Source organism: Bombina bombina, chromosome 11, assembly GCF_027579735.1.
Source record: "Bombina bombina isolate aBomBom1 chromosome 11, aBomBom1.pri, whole genome shotgun sequence".
Taxonomy (NCBI): domain Eukaryota; kingdom Metazoa; phylum Chordata; class Amphibia; order Anura; family Bombinatoridae; genus Bombina; species Bombina bombina.
In genome coordinates this window covers 192,514,640-192,533,939 of record NC_069509.1, presented here as the reverse complement: position 1 = coordinate 192,533,939, position 19,300 = coordinate 192,514,640, and the positions used below count along the sequence as shown (strand labels likewise).

The window sequence follows — 19,300 nt, the reverse complement described above, 5'->3', positions numbered from 1 at the left end:
GGTCCTTTCCAATCGCCTGCAGTGGCGTTTGGAGTCCTGGAGGGCCCGGGTGAACCAACTGGCCTTGTTGGTGGGTTGGCGTTTGGACGTTTTTTTGAGGGGGGCGAGGGTGTTGGCGCAGTCTGTGAGCCAGTGGTGGAGGTTGCGGGCGGAGGAGTTGGCGGCGTCTGTGGAGGGGGGGGACTTGTTCAGGGTGGAGTACAGTTGGTCTTCGGTGATGTTGTTCCAGTTTCTGAAGGGCGGGTGGTGCTGCCAAAGGTGTGTGGTGGGTTTGTTGAAGGAAAAGTGTATGCAATGGTGGTTGGTCCAATGGTGTTCGGTGATGTGGTTGACTGAGATGTGGTTGCCTGCAGAGAAGATAGGGTCGAGGGTGTGTCCGGCTAAGTGGGTTGGGGAGTTGACGAGTTGCTTCAGTCCGATGGTTCCAATGTTTTTCAAGAGGTTGGTGGTGTTGTGTTCATTGGGGTTGTCTAGGTGGAAGTTGAGGTCACCGAGGAGGATGCAGTCTGTTGAGGCGAGGGCGTGGGGTGTGATGAGGTCGGCGATGGAGTCGCAGAAGGCAGGACCCTCTGCGACTCCAAGGTCCGGGAGGTCTGTAGATGAGGGTGCCGCGGAGGGTGGTGTTGGGACTGACCTGGATCTTGAAGTGTAGGTGTTCCAAGCCTAGTGAGTGGTAGTCAGAGCTGGTTGTGACGTGGAGGGAGTGTTTGTGGACGATGGTGATGCCTCCTCCCAGTCGATTGCTGCGGTCCTTGTGGGAGATCTTGTATCCCTCGGGGATGCCGATGTCAGGCGTTGGTCTGGGGTTCAGCCAGGTTTCGGGGAGGAAGGCGACGTCTGGGGAGGTGGAGTTGACTAAGTTTCAGATTTTGACGGCGTGCTTGTGGACAGAGTGGTTGTTAAGGAGGATGCAGTCGAGGTGGGCATGGTCGCGCAGCAACCTCCATTAAATAGGTGCAGAGAGGTGGGAGGGCTGTAAGGTTGGGAGGCGGGGGGCAGGGCAGTGGCTGTAGAAAGAAAGTTGATGTTTATTAAATGTTTTTTCTTAACTTTTCTCACATAATTTTAGCTAGGGATCGATCCTAATTTGGGATAAAATTTAAAGTGTATTTTTTCCTTGGCTTATTTTAATTGAATATTAAAATCTTTGAAACTTATCTGTACAAGTTTATTTACTGTTTCACAGCATGTCTGATATGGAGCAAGAGCCTGCTCTCATGAATTCCTGCTTATTATGGTTATATGCACAAATTGCAGCTGCTATGCAATTTTGTTCCTCGTTTCAAGAAAACCTTGCAAAATAAAGGTAAAATGTTTAAGCCTAATGTCTCTCAGGATTATGCTGTTAAAATAATACCTCAGCTTTCTCCTGCTACATCCCAAGCCTCAATGGCGTCACATGCAGTGACCTGCGGTTCCTCTATAACCCCTAGTGCAGTTTATTTAAAAGCAGAAATTGCTGCCCAGGTATCTTCAGCGGTATTTGCAGCATTAGCTGCCATTCCTAGATTACAGGGAAAACGTAAGATTACTAGATTACAGGGAAATTCAGAAAGTAAGGTGCCTGCCCTCAGTTCTGCTTCCCAAGTTGCCCTTTCTTATACATCTGATGAGGAAGATACATCAGGATTTTCTGAGGGTGAAATCTCAGATTCGGACAGTATAATTCCTTCTTCTGGGACTGAGGTGGTATCCTTCAGATTTAAGCTTGAACACCTTCATGTATTGTTAAAAAAAGGTTTTAGCTACTTTAGATGACTCTGATACCCCTTTCATTGTCACTCCTAAAAAATCTAGTAAATGTAATAGTTTCTTTGATGAACCGTCCACTTTGGAGGTTTTTCCTGTGCCGGACCGTGCTAGGGAGATTATTTCACAGGAATGGGAGAAACCAGGATTGTCTCTTTCCTCGTCTCCCATTTTTAAGAAAATATTTCCTGTGTAGGACTCCATTAAAGACCCTTGGTATACTGTACCCAAATTTGAAGGGGCCATTTCCACTCTGGCTAAGAGAACCACTATTACTATTGAGGAAAGCTGCTCTTTTAAGGATCCGATGGGCAAGAAGCTGGAGGTTTATTTGAAAAAGATTTATATTCATCAAGGTCTCCAATGGCAACTTGAGTATTGGTTCCCAACAGTAATTACTCAAGTCATGGACCCACCATATCTTAGGAAAGAAAAACAAAATTTATGCTTACCTGATAAATGTATTTCCGGATATGGTGAGTCCACGGCCCCACCCTTTATTTTAAGACAGTTGTTCTTTTGACTATAACTTCAGGCACCTCTTCACCTTGTGTTACTCCTTTTTCTCCATTTCCCTTCGGTCGAATGACTGGGGGTTGTGGGTAAGGGAGTGATACTTAGCACTCTGGTGCTCTTTGCCTCCTCCTGCTGGCCAGGAGTGATATTCCCAACAGTAATTACTCAAGCCGTGGACTCACCATATCCAGAAATAAATAATTTTATCAGGTAAGCATACATTTTTATTTTTTTGTGGTTCAGATAGAGCAGCAATTTTAAGCAACTTTATAATTTACTCCTATTATCAATTTGTCTTCGTTCTCTTGGTATCTTTATTTGAAAAGGCAGGAATTTAAGCTTAGGAGCCGGACAATTTTAGGTTCAGCACCTGGGTACCGCTTGCTGGTTAGTGGCTACATTTATCTGAACTAATCTGCAAGTGCTACCCAGGTGCTGAACCAAAAATGGGCCGGCTCCTAAGCTTTATATTCCTGCTTTTTCAAATAAAGATACCAAGAGAATGAAGAAAAATTCTAATTTAGAGTAAATTATAAAGTTGCTTAACCTTTGACCTTATGTTTGTCATTGTTTATGTTTAAAAACTTTGTTACTAATGCATAAAATCGCACGTGCCTCACCACTCGCCTGTAACCATTGAACAAAATAGGGGAGTAACCGATGGGCCCTAAATAAGTTTAATATGTCTGAAAATGTTTATGTCCTTCCCCAGGTTATGTCTATAAATAAAATACTTATCTCTGGATGATATAATTTGTTTGCTAAACTTCAATAGGCAATAACTATACTTACTTTATAGGACTCTGTGACTATTAAAACTGAAGGAGGATCTCGTATTCATATTAGTCCGGGAATAAAATATTCTGAAGACTTTGAGGCTGACGATGAGGAGTCAGATGAGGCTGCTGATAGTTACAAGGTACTGATACAGAAGTGCACTGATTAATAGGATACGTCGGGTGTGACTAGTAGATCTTGAATGTATATTAAAGGGACAGTGTAACATGACAATTACGTACTCTGCCGAGTGTAGTATTTGCATTACTGACCCTAGACAACTCTGTGATTAGCAAACATTGAAAATTGTAAACTGCTGTTAAGCCAATCAAAGGTGACAATTTCATTTATCTGCTAATGACCGGTGATTTCCAGCTTGGAAGTTGTAGTGTATGTCGCTTCAAAGCAGGACTTTACCTATGTGTTTAACCTAATTAGACTGTTGTGTTTGCATGGAAATGAGACATTTTAGCTACATTGACCTGAGTGGAGCTGCACGTATATGTGCTCGGGCTAGCCTGTTATAATTATTTGTATTCTTATAACTAAAGTTTGTTTATATAAATGTCAAAATGTATTGTATGAGCTACGTATATTGATAATGATGTGAAAATATTTATTATTTTTGTTTTCCCTTTCCACTAATCTGGGTATAATAATTTGTGTTATGTTCTCTGTTTGTTTAGTGTATAACCGGTCCGGCTGAAAAGAGTGTAAAGGACAGGTTGCTTCTAGATGCCAATCATGTCAAAGTAAGATTCAGAGCTTATTTGTTTACCTTTTATATGGAATTTCTAATACATTCTGTCCATAGCCCACATAGTGGCAATGCTTTTGGGCCCTGTTTATCGAGCTGCCAACTACTGGTTTGTTTGCATCTCACATCAGTCATCCGTATAAAAATCATAGACCCCTGTGGTATTAAATATGCAAAAATCATTGTTTGCGTTCTAACAACTGAAGCCTTTTTACAGCGTGTGCCCATGTGCGCCATTTAGCTGGCAGTTTTCTAAGTTATCAGGAAGTGTCAGTTATTTTAGGAGCCAGATTTTTCTTCTAAAAGTGCAACACTAAGGTCTGGATTTGCACAGATCTTACTGTGCGGCACTTTCATAAGAAGAAATCTGGCTACTATAAAAGCCGAATGCTACTGTTGGCCTCTATCTTCCTCATTCATTTCCTTCTGAATCTTCCGAATGCACATGCCTGGTTTGTGTGTATATCTGTGCCTAGGGCTGCGATTTACGTTTGACAGCCTTTATATCGCAGACACAATGAGAGTCAATAGGGTGTCCTGACAGACATCTAAAATATAAGAGGGATTGTCCCTGAGCTGTAAAAGTACCGACATAACTATTCTCCCCCATTTATTTATCAACTGTGATTGTGCCGAGCATTAAATAGGTGTAAAATAACGCTCTCATTAGAATTGTCTTAATCTACTTAAAGGGACACTGAACCCAATTTTTTTTCTTTTGTGATTCAGGTAGAGCTTGCAATTTTAAGCAACTTTCTAATTTACTCCTATTATCATTTTTTCTTTGTTCTCTTGCTATCTTTATTTGAAAAAGGCATCTAAGCTTTTTTTGGGTTCAGACTCTGGAAAGCACTTTTTTATTGATGAATGAATTTATCCACCAATCAGCAAGAACAACCCAGGTTGTTCACCAAAAATGGTCCGACATCTAAACCTACATTCTTGCATTTCAAATAAAGATACCAAGAGAATGAAGAAAATTTGATAATAGGAGTAAATTAGAAAATTACTTAAAATTTCATGCTCTATCTGAATCACGAAAGGAAAAAAAATTGGGTTCGGTGTCCCTTTAATATCATTGAAAAGCTTCCATCAGTGCTCTATGTCCTTGTTATATGGTCCTGATTTTCTGCCACTGGCTTTTTCCTGGTTGTTGGGGTCTGTTATACACAAGAAACGTACAGATTGAACAAATTTATCATTTCTTCTCTACTCTTTGCTTTGAATCTAATATGATACGATTTGACCTTTCTTAATTTGTATTAATTTAGCTTTTACTTCTATTTTTAGTGATGAAATCTGAACATTAAAGGGATACTCAATTCAAAATTAAACTTTCATGATTCAGATAAAGCAGCAATTTTTAAACAACTTTCCAATTTACTTCCATTAACAAAATGTGCTCAGTCTTTTTATATTTACACTTTTTGAGTCACAAGATCCCACTGAGCATGTGCAAGAATTCACAGACTATACGTTTATGCATTTGTGATTGGCTGTTGGCTGTCACATGATACAGGGGGAGTGGAAATAGACATAAAATCTACTACTCAGATTCAGACTAAGTTCTATTGCACTGTCTTGTTATCATGCACTTGTTTGTTATGCAAATCTACTGTATTTACTGGACATTAAATAGGAGTTGCATTTTGTTCCCCGACTCTGTTTTTCCTCCCAGGCTATCAGAGAAAGTTTAGCCCAGAGTTTAACCTTGCGCCACAGTGACACAGAGAGCTCGTCTGGTTCTGACTCTATTGAGGAAGAGGTTATAGAATGTGAGGCCAATGAAATGGAGACCGAAAACCCAATTCAACCCCTTGAATTACGGCCACAAAAGCTCCTCCCTGGGGATTTGGTTGTGCTGGAGTTTAACGGTAACAACACTTCTGGTGTAATTAAAGGGACATAAAAGTGTAAAAATGTTCAAATGCAAAGGTTAACAATTGATGCTCCCACGGTAACTGTAAATGTGACTACCGCACTCCCTACCTTCCTAAATCCCTAGCGCCTTAACCTTCCCATACGCATTCATCTTTACAATACTAGATCTTCCTAGGCTCACGTTATGTTCCTGGACAGCAGCATTCTGCCCACTGCTTGGCGCTGCCAGGTCACCGTTGTGAAACTGATGAGGATTGTTTGGTCTCTAACAAACGCTTCTTCATAACAACTCTCGTTTGTTTTGTAGTTTATATCACAACTGCCTGCTCAGAAGGGCAACAACTCATAAATATTCACCTAGTGACAGCGCTGCAATTGAATCATTGGTGATATTGAGTCTTGTAAGACTTTTGATACAGAGATAAGACATTGGTTTGAGGGACGATAATCATCTGTGCGTTAGTTTGACACCACACAATGTCTATATAGTGTCATGTTAGGCTTCGCTGCTGCCAGGAGTTCAGGCTACATCTAGATTTATCTTTGTCATTATCCTTTCTCTTTTATGTCTTTCTTTAAGGCCCATAAGTGATCCCTCGTCATCCTACCTTCTAAATAAAATCATTTCTTGTATGTGTTAAGGGACCCGTGAGTGGTAGAAGTAATAGAAGGTTTTATGTGTATCCTCCTGCGTTATCTGCGCAGTGAGTCATCGTATGCTACCTAATCTTACTAAAAGCTGGAAAATGTTGAAGTTTAAGATATTATATTGATGCAATTGAAGATACTATTGCACTTGAGTCCCTAGGCTGCCAGACAGGTAATCAGTTGCAGCCATCTCTGGAGGCAAAAGGGTTAAGGGCAAAACCTAAAATGTGTTCCTTTTGCTTTCCCAATAACTCTAAATATAGAGTTCTAACGTGTAATATCTGAATCTGTGTTCTCTGCTACATCTAATGAGCTGTAATTATAGCGCAGAGATCTAATGGCACTCATTTTTTGTAATTGGCTACGGAGTAAGTTGTGCAGTGCTCAGGGTAAATCTTTCATTGCTAAGCTGTGTTGTATTTCCGTAGGTGTCAAGAAAGAAAGACAAATTGTGTCCGCTAAACAAAAGGACAACGCCGACCTTTACATTCCTACAAAACCTGTCATGGTGAAAGGTAAAATGCAGAGATCCAAGTCTTCGTGTTCCTTCAGCCAAGAGCTCTGCGCTCCATCTAGTAAGTGTCTGCGGCGAGCCTAGCAATGCCGGATAAATGTGCAACTTGTTTTAAACACTTTCTGATACGATGCTGCCAGAGAGTGTGGCAGTGCATCGCCATTTAGTGTGAAGCTAAATTGTATGTTGTGTAAAAACAGTAAAAGGGACATGATACTCATACTTCAGATAGATCATACCATTTTATTAAAAATCCAAATGACTTTTTTCTCTATCCTTTATTGAAAAACAGGGATGTAAGCTCAGGAGCGTGCACATGTCTGGACCACTATATGGCAGCAGTTTTGCAATATATTAGCCCCACAACTTGCATCCATTAGCTCAGTCTGTTAGTAGCGGATGTCAGCGAGTTGCAATGAACCAGTATTCTCTCCTCTATTAGGACCTACAAGTCGGCTGGAGCGGCCACTGTCTACAGCCCGAACAGCTACATCAGTAGATAAAGATTCAGATGGATTTGCCGCTAACGTTATCAGCGCCATCCAGCAAGAAAACAAGGCGGTAATGCGAGCAGCCAAGGCAGAATGGCAGAGGGTAAGAGAGACGTTGTTCAAACGTTAATTTAATGAGCTTAACATAAATTGCAACCAGCGCTACTTCACCTTCATTGTGAATCGCTTTTATTACCTGCATTGTGTATGCTTTTATGTCCGTGTATACATTACAGGACCTATTGAATGGGCACACCACCCGGCTGATTTTACTGACCACTCTGCTAAAATTTAAGCCAATATTAACCTAAATTAACTAACATTACCTAATTTAAATATTTTTGCACAAATTATCGTTAAATCAATTTATGTAAAAATATGTGTAACATTTGTGCTTTCAATATCTTAAGTAACATTTATAAATGGCAAAAAGTGTTGTAATATTGTAAAATTTGTATCTGCTCACAACCATCTACTTCATAATGCCCCCTTATCTGGCAAAATGTGCAGAACACTTATGTAGACCAATGGATATTCATTGCTGGTGTCCTATCTAACTCTTATGCACCTGTGTATATATTTAGACTGCTCCTCTCCATACACTTGTATATAGTTTGTTGTACTCACCATGTCTGTAAGCCAGGGCATCTGTTTGTGAGCGATATCTTTCTATACAATATTATAAATTACATTTTTATTTTTCCTATCCCTTTCTACAAAAATCAAAGTTAAACACTCAATAAACGTGTACACCTAAAAACACAAAATTATCCTCTGGGACTGTATCCACCTTTTTTTGTTTACTCTACAAAGACTATATTGATTCACTTATTCATGGTCTGAGTATCTTTTTTTAATTTTTATTATTTGATCAATTCAGTTTGCTGCCATCTCCAGTGTTGGAGTTCAGAGTTCTGGAGAATAATTTAAATCTCTCTATTGCAACACGCTGCTTTTGTGTTACTAGTAGACGTCTGTTGCCTATGAAATAATCTTATTTTCTTCTTAAACAGGAAGAGTCCACAGCTTGCATTCATTACTTTTGGGAATTCAGAACCTGGCCACCAGGAAGAGGCAAAGGCTTCAAATACCTCCCCCACTTCCCTTATCCCCCAGTCATTCTTTGCCTTTCGTCATAGGAGGTTGGCAGAGAAGTGTAAGAAGTTCGAGTTAAAGTGAATGTCAATTTTGATGCTAATGTGCCCGTTTTTTTTAAATTTGATTAAAAACAGGGGCACTTTAATTCATCAAAATTTACATTTCACTCCTGTTGTGAAAAAAAACTTACCTTTTAATCTTCACAGCAGCTCCAGCTTCCTCCGGTTGTTGCAAGCCATTTCTGAAATGATGGATAGGTCATCCTCCAATCACGGCTTCCCCCCAGGGGAATCAGTGTCTGATTCAACACCGTGATTGGAGGAAGCCGGATTCCTCATTTTAGACCCAGGAAGAGGCTTTGCGACGGGTGGAGGAAGCTGAAGCTGCTGTGAAGATTAAAAGGCAAGGTTTTTGTTTTTTTTCACAACAGGAGTGAAATGTAAATTTTGATGAATTAAAGTGCCCCTGTTTTTAGCATCGAAATTGACATTCACTTTAAGTCTCTTATGGAGGGTAGTACTCTTCGAAATGGGACTGGAGTTTTAAGTAGTCCTGTCAGCCTCTCAGTGAGAGCATGGATGAAGGTCCGGAGTCCGGAGATGCAGGGAGAGTTTTTCTGTTAAACCATCCTGACTCATTTTTAACAGCTCCTTGGCAATCAGCGTTGACGAGTTTCGATGCCTGCCTTTCTTCGCTTAAGTCCATGTCGGAAGCGAGGCTACTATTTGTCACACTTAAAGGGCCATGTTCCTGTACCACGGCGTAGGTTCCGGTAAGATCGTTTCATTTTACTTCATTATGTGAATATGATGTGAACGTAAAGGTAGGGGCCCAGTGGGACTCCTTTTATCTTAAAATAAGGAATCATGAGTTAATATCCCCTAAGGGGTGTTATTGAACAAGGGGGGGCTTTAATTATGTTTGTTATGTGGTTCTATCTGCTGAGGTATAGTAATACTTTAGGCTCATGGCTTTTCGGAACATTAACGGCCTTTAGATTTGCACGCTATTTTATGACTTGCACGGTGCACCTTGTGACCGGGTGCCGTTATGTTGTTTTTCACTTCCGTATGCTAACCTTGTGGCGACAGAGAGTCTGCTTGTGGGTTGTCTGGTTCACAGGAGGTGGTGAGTGCCTAAAATACAAAAAAACAAACACTAAATTACGAAAAATAACAAACCAAATTATCAAAAATATTTTTTTTACACCTAATCTAATAGCCCTATCAAAATAAAAAAGCCCCCCCAAAATAAAAAAAACCCTTGCCTACAATAAACTACCAATGGCCCTTAAAAGGACCTTTTGTTGGCCATTGCCCCAAAGATATCGGCTCTTTTACCTGTAAAAAAAAATACAACCCCCCCAACAGTAAAACCCACCACCCACCCAACCAACCCCCGCAAATAAAATAACTATTTAACATAACCTAGGCTAACCATTGCCCTGAAAAGGGCATTTGTAAGGGAATTTAGCTCTTTTGCCATGCCCTGAAAAGGGCAATCAGCTCTTTTATGAAAAGCCCAAACCCTAAGCTAAAATAAAAACCCTCCCAAAGAAAACCTTAAAAAAAACCTAACACTAACCCCCGACGATCCACTTACAATTACTGAAGTCCTGCTTGAAGGATCCATCCAGGAGGCAAGAAGTCTTCATCCTGGCGGTCTCTTCGATCTTCATCCATCCGGCGCGGAGCGGGTCCATCCTGAAGACGCATCCAGCCGCTGAAGTCTTTATCCAGACGACCTCTTCTATCTTCATCCATCCGGCGCAGAGCGGGTCCATCCTGAAGACATCCGGCGCAGAGCATCCTCTTCATACGGTTGCCACCGTACACTGGAACTTCAATGCAAGTGACGCCATCAAAGATTGCGTCCCTTGCATTCCTATTGGCTGTAAGATTTCTATCAGATAATAGGAATTAAAGCTGCTAAAATCCATGCCGGGTGGATGAAGATAGAAGAAGCCGTCTGGATGAAGACTTCTTGCTGCATTGATGGTGTGTACTATTTATTCTCTGGCACAAAAGGGGTGAAGATTTCTGCAAGGAGGATGATGATCTTAGCATTTTGTAACTAAGATCCACTGCTGTTCTCACAAGGGCTGAAGAGTACAGGAAAACTTCAGTTGGGGGAACAGTTTGCAGGCGAAACTGCATTAAGGTATGTTCAGTCTATTTTTTTTCTAGACAGACTGTTATTTCTAGAAAAGGCTGGCAATATCCCCATGAGGGAAGGGTAAGCTGTATTCAGACACTTGGATAGGAATTTCAGCTTGCATGAAGGGCTCATTAGTTACTGGTGACACTGTTTGTTTGGTAAAAACGTTTTTGTTTATTCAGTGAATGATGCAATTATAACGTTTTTTCTCCAACATAGGTGTGTCCGGTCCACGGCGTCATCCTTACTTGTGAAATATTCTCTTCCCCAACAGGAAATGGCAAAGAGCCCAGCAAAGCTGGTCACATGATCCCTCCTAGGCTCCGCCTTCCCCAGTCATTCTCTTTGCCGTTGTACAGGCAACATCTCCACGGAGATGGCTTAGAGTTTTTTGGTGTTTAAATGTAGTTTTTATTCTTCAATCAAGAGTTTGTTATTTTAAAATAGTGCTGGTATGTACTATTTACTCTGAAACAGAAAAGAGATGAAGATTTCTGTTTGTAAGAGGAAAATGATTTTAGCAACCGTTACTAAAATCGATGGCTGTTTCCACACAGGACTGTTGAGAGGAATTAACTTCAGTTGGGGGAAACAGTGAGCAGACTTTTGCTGCTTGAGGTATGACACATTTCTAACAAGACTTGGTAATGCTGGAAGCTGTCATTTTCCCTATGGGATCCGGTAAGCCATTTTTATTAAATAAGAATAAAGGGCTTCACAAGGGCTTTAAAGACTGGTAGACATTTTTCTGGGCTAAAACGATTGATTTATAAGCATTTTTAATACTTCATAGCTTTGAGGAGTTATTTTATTCTTGGGAATTATGTAAAATAACCGGCAGGCACTGTATTGGACACCTTTTTCACTGGGGGCCTTCTCTAATCATAGGCAGAGCCTCATTTTCACGCCTCTATTGCGCAGTTGTTTTTGGGAAGCAAGGCATGCAGATGCATGTGTGAGGAGCTCAGATACATAGAAAAAGCTTACTGAAGGCGTCATTTGGTATCGTATTCCCCTTTGGGCTTGGTTGGGTCTCAGCAAAGCAGATACCAGGGACTGTATAGGGGTTAAATATAAAAACGGCTCCGGTTCAGTTATTTTAAGAGTTAAAGCTTTCAAATTTGGTGTGCAATACTTTTAAGGCTTTAAGACACTGTGGTGAAATTTTGGTGAATTTTGAACAATTCCTTCATACTTTTTCACATTTTCAGTAATAAAGTGTGTTCAGTTTAAAATTTAAAGTGACAGTAACGGTTTTATTTTAAAACGTTTTTTGTACTTTGTTATCAAGTTTATGCCTGTTTAACATGTCTGAACTATCAGATAGACTATGTTCTGTATGTGAGGAAGCCAAGGTTCCTTCTCATTTAAATAGATGTGATTTATGTGACACAAAATTTAGAGAAAATGATGCCCAAGATGATTCCTCAAGTGAGGGGAGTAAGCATGGTACTGCATCATCCCCTCCTTCGTCTACGCCAGTCTTGCCCACACAGGAGGCCCCTAGTACATCTAGTGCGCCAATACTCCTTACTATGCAACAATTAACGGCTGTAATGGATAATTCTATCAAAAACATTTTAGCCAAAATGCCCACTTATCAGCGAAAGCGCGACTGCTCTGTTTTAGAAAATACTGAAGAGCATGAGGACGCTGATGATAATGGTTCTGAAATGCCCCTACACCAGTCTGAGGGGGCCAGGGAGGTTTTGTCTGAGGGAGAAATTTCAGATTCAGGGAAAATTTCTCAACAAGCTGAACCTGATGTGATTACATTCAAATTTAAATTGGAACATCTCCGCGCTCTGCTTAAGGAGGTGTTATCTACTCTGGATGATTGTGAGAATTTGGTCATTCCAGAGAAATTATGTAAGATGGACAAGTTCCTAGAGGTCCCGGGGCCCCCCGAAGCTTTTCCTATACCCAAGCGGGTGGCGGACATTGTAAACAAAGAATGGGAAAGGCCCGGCATACCTTTTGTCCCTCCCCCTATATTTAAAAAATTGTTTCCTATGGTCGACCCCAGAAAGGACTTATGGCAGACAGTCCCCAAGGTCGAGGGGGCGGTTTCTACTCTAAACAAACGCACTACTATCCCTATAGAAGATAGTTGTGCTTTCAAAGATCCTATGGATAAAAAATTAGAGGGTTTGCTTAAAAAGATGTTTGTTCAGCAAGGTTACCTTCTACAACCAATTTCATGCATTGTTCCTGTCACTACAGCAGCGTGTTTCTGGTTCGATGAACTAGAAAAGTCGCTCAATAAAGATTCTTCTTATGAGGAGATTATGGACAGAATTCATGCTCTCAAATTGGCTAACTCTTTTACTTTAGACGCCACTTTGCAATTGGCTAGATTAGCGGCGAAAAATTCAGGGTTTGCTATTGTGGCGCGCAGAGCGCTTTGGCTAAAATCTTGGTCAGCGGATGCGTCTTCCAAGAACAAATTGCTTAACATACCTTTCAAGGGGAAAACGCTGTTTGGCCCTGACTTGAAAGAGATTATTTCTGATATCACTGGGGGTAAGGGCCACGCCCTTCCTCAGGATAGGTCTTTCAAGGCTAAAAATAAACCAAATTTTCGTCCCTTTCGCAGAAACGGACCAGCCCCAAGTGCTGCATCCTCTAAGCAAGAGGGTAATACTTCTCAAACCAAGCCAGCCTGGAGGCCAATGCAAGGCTGGAACAAAGGTAAGCAGGCCAAGAAACCTGCCACTGCTACCAAGACAGCATGAGATGTTGGCCCCCGATCCGGGACCGGATCTGGTGGGGGGCAGACTTTCTCTCTTCGCTCAGGCTTGGGCAAGAGATGTTCTGGATCCTTGGGCGCTAGAAATAGTCTCCCAAGGTTATCTTCTGGAATTCATGGAGCTTCCCCCAAGGGGGAGGTTCCACAGGTCTCAATTGTCTTCAGACCACATAAAAAGACAGGCATTCTTACATTGTGTAGAAGACCTGTTAAAAATGGGAGTGATTCATCCTGTTCCATTAGGAGAACAAGGGATGGGATTCTACTCCAATCTGTTCATAGTTCCCAAAAAAGAGGGAACATTCAGTCCAATCTTAGATCTCAAGATCCTAAACAAGTTTCTCAAGGTTCCATCGTTCAAAATGGAAACCATTCGGACAATTCTTCCTTCCATCCAGGAAGGTCAATTCATGACCACGGTGGATTTAAAGGATGCGTATCTACATATTCCTATCCACAAGGAACATCATCGGTTCCTAAGGTTCGCCTTTCTGGACAAGCATTACCAGTTTGTGGCACTTCCATTCGGATTAGCCACTGCTCCAAGAATTTTCACAAAGGTACTAGGGTCCCTTCTAGCGGTGCTACGACCAAGGGGCATTGCAGTAGTACCTTACTTGGACGACATACTGATTCAAGCGTCGTCCCTACCACAAGCAAAGGCTCATATGGACATTGTCCTGGCCTTTCTCAGATCTCACGGGTGGAAAGTGAACGTAGAAAAAAGTTCTCTATCTCCGTCAACAAGAGTTCCCTTCTTGGGAACAATAATAGACTCCTTAGAAATGAGGATTTTTCTGACAGAGGCCAGAAAATCAAAACTTCTAAGCTCTTGTCAAGTACTTCATTCTGTTCTTCTTCCTTCCATAGCACAGTGCATGGAAGTAATAGGTTTGATGGTCGCGGCAATGGACATAGTTCCTTTTGCGCGAATTCATCTGAGACCATTACAACTGTGCATGCTCAGTCAGTGGAATGGGGATTATACAGACTTGTCTCCGACGATACAAGTAGATCAGAGGACCAGAGATTCACTCCGTTGGTGGCTGACCCTGGACAACCTGTCACAGGGGATGAGCTTCCGCAGACCAGAGTGGGTCATTGTCACGACCGACGCCAGTCTGGTAGGCTGGGGCGCGGTCTGGGAACCCCTGAAAGCTCAGGGTCTTTGGTCTCGGGAAGAATCTCTTCTCCCGATAAACATTCTGGAACTGAGAGCGATATTCAATGCTCTCAAGGCTTGGCCTCAGCTAGCAAAGGCCAAATTCATACGGTTTCAATCAGACAACATGACGACTGTTGCGTATATCAACCATCAGGGGGGAACAAGGAGTTCCCTGGCGATGGAAGAAGTGACCAAAATCATTCAATGGGCGGAGACTCACTCCTGCCACTTGTCTGCAATCCACATCCCAGGCGTGGAAAATTGGGAAGCGGATTTTCTGAGTCGTCAGACATTTCATCCGGGGGAGTGGGAACTCCATCCGGAAATCTTTGCCCAAATAACTCAATTGTGGGGCATTCCAGACATGGATCTGATGGCCTCTCGTCAGAACTTCAAGGTTCCTTGCTACGGGTCCAGATCCAGGGATCCCAAGGCGACTCTAGTAGATGCACTAGTAGCACCTTGGACCTTCAACCTAGCTTATGTATTCCCACCGTTTCCTCTCATCCCCAGGCTGGTAGCCAGGATCAATCAGGAGAGGGCATCGGTGATCTTGATAGCTCCTGCGTGGCCACGCAGGACTTGGTATGCCGACCTGGTGAATATGTCATCAGCTCCACCATGGAAGCTACCTTTGAGACAGGACCTTCTTGTTCAAGGTCCATTCGAACATCCGAATCTGGTTTCACTCCAACTGACTGCTTGGAGATTGAACGCTTGATTTTATCAAAGCGAGGGTTCTCAGATTCTGTCATTGATACTCTTGTTCAGGCCAGAAAGCCTGTAACTAGAAAAATCTACCATAAAATATGGAAAAAATATATCTGTTGGTGTGAATCTAAAGGATTACCATGGAACAAGATAAAAATTCCTAAGATTCTATCCTTTCTTCAAGAAGGTTTGGAGAAAGGATTATCTGCAAGTTCTTTGAAGGGACAGATTTCTGCTTTATCTGTTTTACTTCACAAAAAGCTGGCGGCTGTGCCAGATGTTCAGGCTTTTGTTCAGGCTCTGGTTAGAATCAAGCCTGTTTACAAACCTTTGACTCCTCCTTGGAGTCTCAAGTTAGTTCTTTCAGTTCTTCAGGGGGTTCCGTTTGAGCCCCTACATTCCGTTGATATCAAGTTATTATCTTGGAAAGTTTTGTTTTTGGTTGCAATTTCTTCTGCTAGAAGAGTTTCAGAGTTATCTGCTCTGCAGTGTTCTCCTCCTTATCTGGTGTTCCATGCAGATAAGGTGGTTTTGCGTACTAAACCTGGTTTTCTTCCGAACGTTGTTTCTAACAAAAACATTAACCAGGAGATAGTCGTGCCTTCTTTGTGTCCGAATCCAGTTTCAAAGAAGGAACGTTTGTTGCACAATTTGGATGTAGTTCGTGCTCTAAAATTCTATTTAGATGCTACAAAGGATTTCAGACAAACATCTTCCTTGTTTGTTGTTTATTCTGGTAAAAGGAGAGGTCAAAAAGCAACTTCTACCTCTCTATCTTTTTGGCTTAAAAGCATCATCAGATTGGCTTATGAGACTGCCGGACGGCAGCCTCCTGAAAGAATCACAGCTCATTCCACTAGGGCTGTGGCTTCCACATGGGCCTTTAAGAACGAGGCTTCTGTTGATCAGATATGTAAGGCAGCGACTTGGTCTTCATTGCACACTTTTACCAAATTTTACAAATTTGATACTTTTGCTTCTTCTGAGGCTATTTTTGGGAGAAAGGTTTTGCAAACCGTGGTGCCTTCCATCTAGGTGACCTAATTTGCTCCCTCCCATCATCCGTGTCCTAAAGCTTTGGTATTGGTTCCCACAAGTAAGGATGACGCCGTGGACCGGACACACCTATGTTGGAGAAAACAGAATTTATGTTTACCTGATAAATTACTTTCTCCAACGGTGTGTCCGGTCCACGGCCCGCCCTGGTTTTTTAATCAGGTCTGATGATTTATTTTCTTTAACTACAGTCACCACGGTATCATATGATTTCTCCTATGCAAATATTCCTCCTTTACGTCGGTCGAATGACTGGGGAAGGCGGAGCCTAGGAGGGATCATGTGACCAGCTTTGCTGGGCTCTTTGCCATTTCCTGTTGGGGAAGAGAATATCCCACAAGTAAGGATGACGCCGTGGACCGGACACACCGTTGGAGAAAGTAATTTATCAGGTAAACATAAATTCTGTTTTTGAAGGGACTAAAGGGGTCATTATGGCTTGTTTTTGAGTTTTCTAACCCACATGGTTAATTTAGAGACACTCTAGTGTTTGTCTGTTAGGCCTCAAAACATTGAGTGAGGTGGGAGGGGCCTATTTTCATGCCTCAGTTGTGCAGTTTCTTTTCCTCTGAGACTTCTAACTGCTTCTCCAGAGGTTCCTGCCATGTTTGAGGGCTGTAAAAGAAGTTTTTTCCCCCACAAATTGTTCTGAAGGGCAGGTAGGAGCCACAGCAGAACTGTGGCAAAGTGCTGAAAGTCTTTTTTACTGGTTTTGATGTTTTTTTCAATCTGGTGTTGCCATTAAGGGGTTAATTATTTATTTGCATAGCTGTGCAAAGTTACTAAGGCTATATGATTCTACTGTAAAAATTTTGTTATGTTTACTGCTTTTTTACACTGTTTTGCAGAATTTGTGCAGCTTTTTTTTCTCTTAAAGGCACAGTACCGTTTTATTTCTAAGTGTTATTTACTTTGATTACAGTGTTTTCCAAGCTTGCTTGTTACATTACTAGCCTGTTTAACATGTCTGACACCAAGGAAAATCCTTGTTCAATATGTTTGGAAGCCATTGTGGTACCCCCTCTTAGAATGTGTCCCAATTGTACTGATATGTCCATAAACTATAAAGAACATATATTAGCACTTAAAAATAGAGCAATAGATGATTCTCAGTCAGAAGTAAATGAGGGTTTAGCATCTAGCTCTCCCCAAGTGTCGCAACCAGTAACGCCCGCACAAGTGACGCCAAGTACCTCTAGTGCTTCAAATTCATTTATTTTACAAGACATGGCCACAGTTATGAATACAACCCTCACAGAGGTTTTATCCTGACTGCCTGGTTTTCAAGGAAAGCGGGACAGCTCTGGGTTAAGGAAAAATGCTGAGCAGTCTGACGCTTTAGTAGCCGTATCTGATATGCCCTCACAATGCTCTGAGGTAAGGTGAGGGATTTGTTATCTGAGGGAGAAATTTCTGATTCAGGAAAGACGCTTCCTCAGACAGATTCTGATATGACGGCCTTTAAATTTAAGCTTGAACACCTCTGCTTATTGCTCAGGGAGGTATTAGCGGCTCTAGATGATTGTGACCCTTTAGTGGTCCCAGAGAAATTGTGTAAGATGGATAAATACTTAGAGGTTCCTGTTTACACTGATGTTTTTTTCCAGTCCCTAAGAGGATTGTGAATATTATTGCTAAGGAGTGGGATAGACCAGGTATTCTGTTAATTCCCCCTCCTGTTTTTAAGAAAATGTTTCCCATATCTGACACCATGCGGGACTCGTGACAGACAGTTCCTAAGGTGGAGGGAGCTATTTCTACTCTGTCTAAGCGTACAACTATACCTATTGAAGTCCGTTGTGCTTTCAAAGATCCTGTGGATAAAAAATTAGAGGGTCTCCTGAAAAAATTTTTTGTTCATCAAGGTTTTCTTCTTCAACCTATTGCGTGCATTGTTCCTGCAACTACTGCAGCTGCTTTCTGGTTTGAGGTTCTAGAAGAGGCTCTTCAAATGGAGACTCTATTAGAAGAAATTTTGGACAGAATTAAGGCCCTTAAATTGGCTAATTCTTTTATTACAGATGCCGCTTTTCAACTGGCTAAATTAGCGGCAAAGAATTCAGGTTTTGCCATTTTAGCACGCAGGGCGTTATGGCTTAAATCCTGGTCTGCTGATGTGTCATCTAAAACTTAACTTTTGAACATCCCTTTCAAAGGAAAGACCCTATTCGAGCCTGAACTGAAAGAGATTATTTCAGACATCACTGGAGGGAAAGGTCATGCCCTCCCTCAGGATAGATCAAATAAGATGAAGATCAAACAAAATAATTTTCGTTCCTTTTGGAATTTCAAGAGTGGTCCCGCTTCAGCTTCCTCTGCTGCAAAGCAAGAGGGGAATTTTGCCCAATCCAAGTCAGTTTGGAGACCTAACCAGGCTTGGAACAAGGGTAAACAGGCCAAGAAGCCTGCAGCTGCCTCTAAGACAGCATGAAGGGGTAGCCCCTGATCCAGGACCGGATCTAGTAGAGGGCAGACTCTCTCTCTTCGCTCAGGCTTGGGCAAGAGATGTTCACGATTCCTGGGTTTTAGAAATTGTGTCCCAGGGATATTTTCTGGAATTCAAAGGCTCTCTTCCAAGGGGGACTTTTCACATTTCTTGAGTGTCTGTAAACAGACAAAGAGAGGCGTTCCTACACTGTGTAGAAGACCTACATACCATGGGGGTGATCCGCCCAGTCCCAAAAGAGGAACAGGGGCTAGGTTTTTACTCAAACCTGTTTGTGGTTTCCAAAAAAGAGGGAACTTTCAGATCAATCTTGGATCTCAACATTCTAAACAAGTTCCTCAAAGTTCCATCATTCAAGATGGAGACTATTCGGTCTATTCTACCTCTGATCCAGGAGGGTCAATATATGACCACCGTGGACTTAAAGGATGCGTATCTACACATCCCTATTCACAGAATTTTCTACGACCACTGGGCATAGCTGTGGCGCCTTATCTAGACGACATCTTATTTCAGGCGTCAACTTTCCAGCTATCCAAGTCTCACACGGACATTGTGTTGGCTTTTCTGAGATCTCACGGGTGG

The 19,300-nt window shown here is 41.9% G+C and overlaps 1 protein-coding gene across 1 annotated transcript in view; it reads left to right on the top strand.

Moving 5' to 3' along the window:
- Positions 1-19,300, top strand: part of KATNIP (katanin interacting protein) — a 362,447-nt gene that overhangs the window by 86,958 nt on the left and 256,189 nt on the right. Inside the window, exons 6-10 of the mRNA XM_053694469.1 lie at positions 3,065-3,184; positions 3,729-3,794; positions 5,478-5,673; positions 6,757-6,903; positions 7,285-7,436. Coding sequence (XP_053550444.1) covers positions 3,065-3,184; positions 3,729-3,794; positions 5,478-5,673; positions 6,757-6,903; positions 7,285-7,436 — 681 coding nt within the window. The remainder of the gene's footprint in view (positions 1-3,064; positions 3,185-3,728; positions 3,795-5,477; positions 5,674-6,756; positions 6,904-7,284; positions 7,437-19,300) is intronic.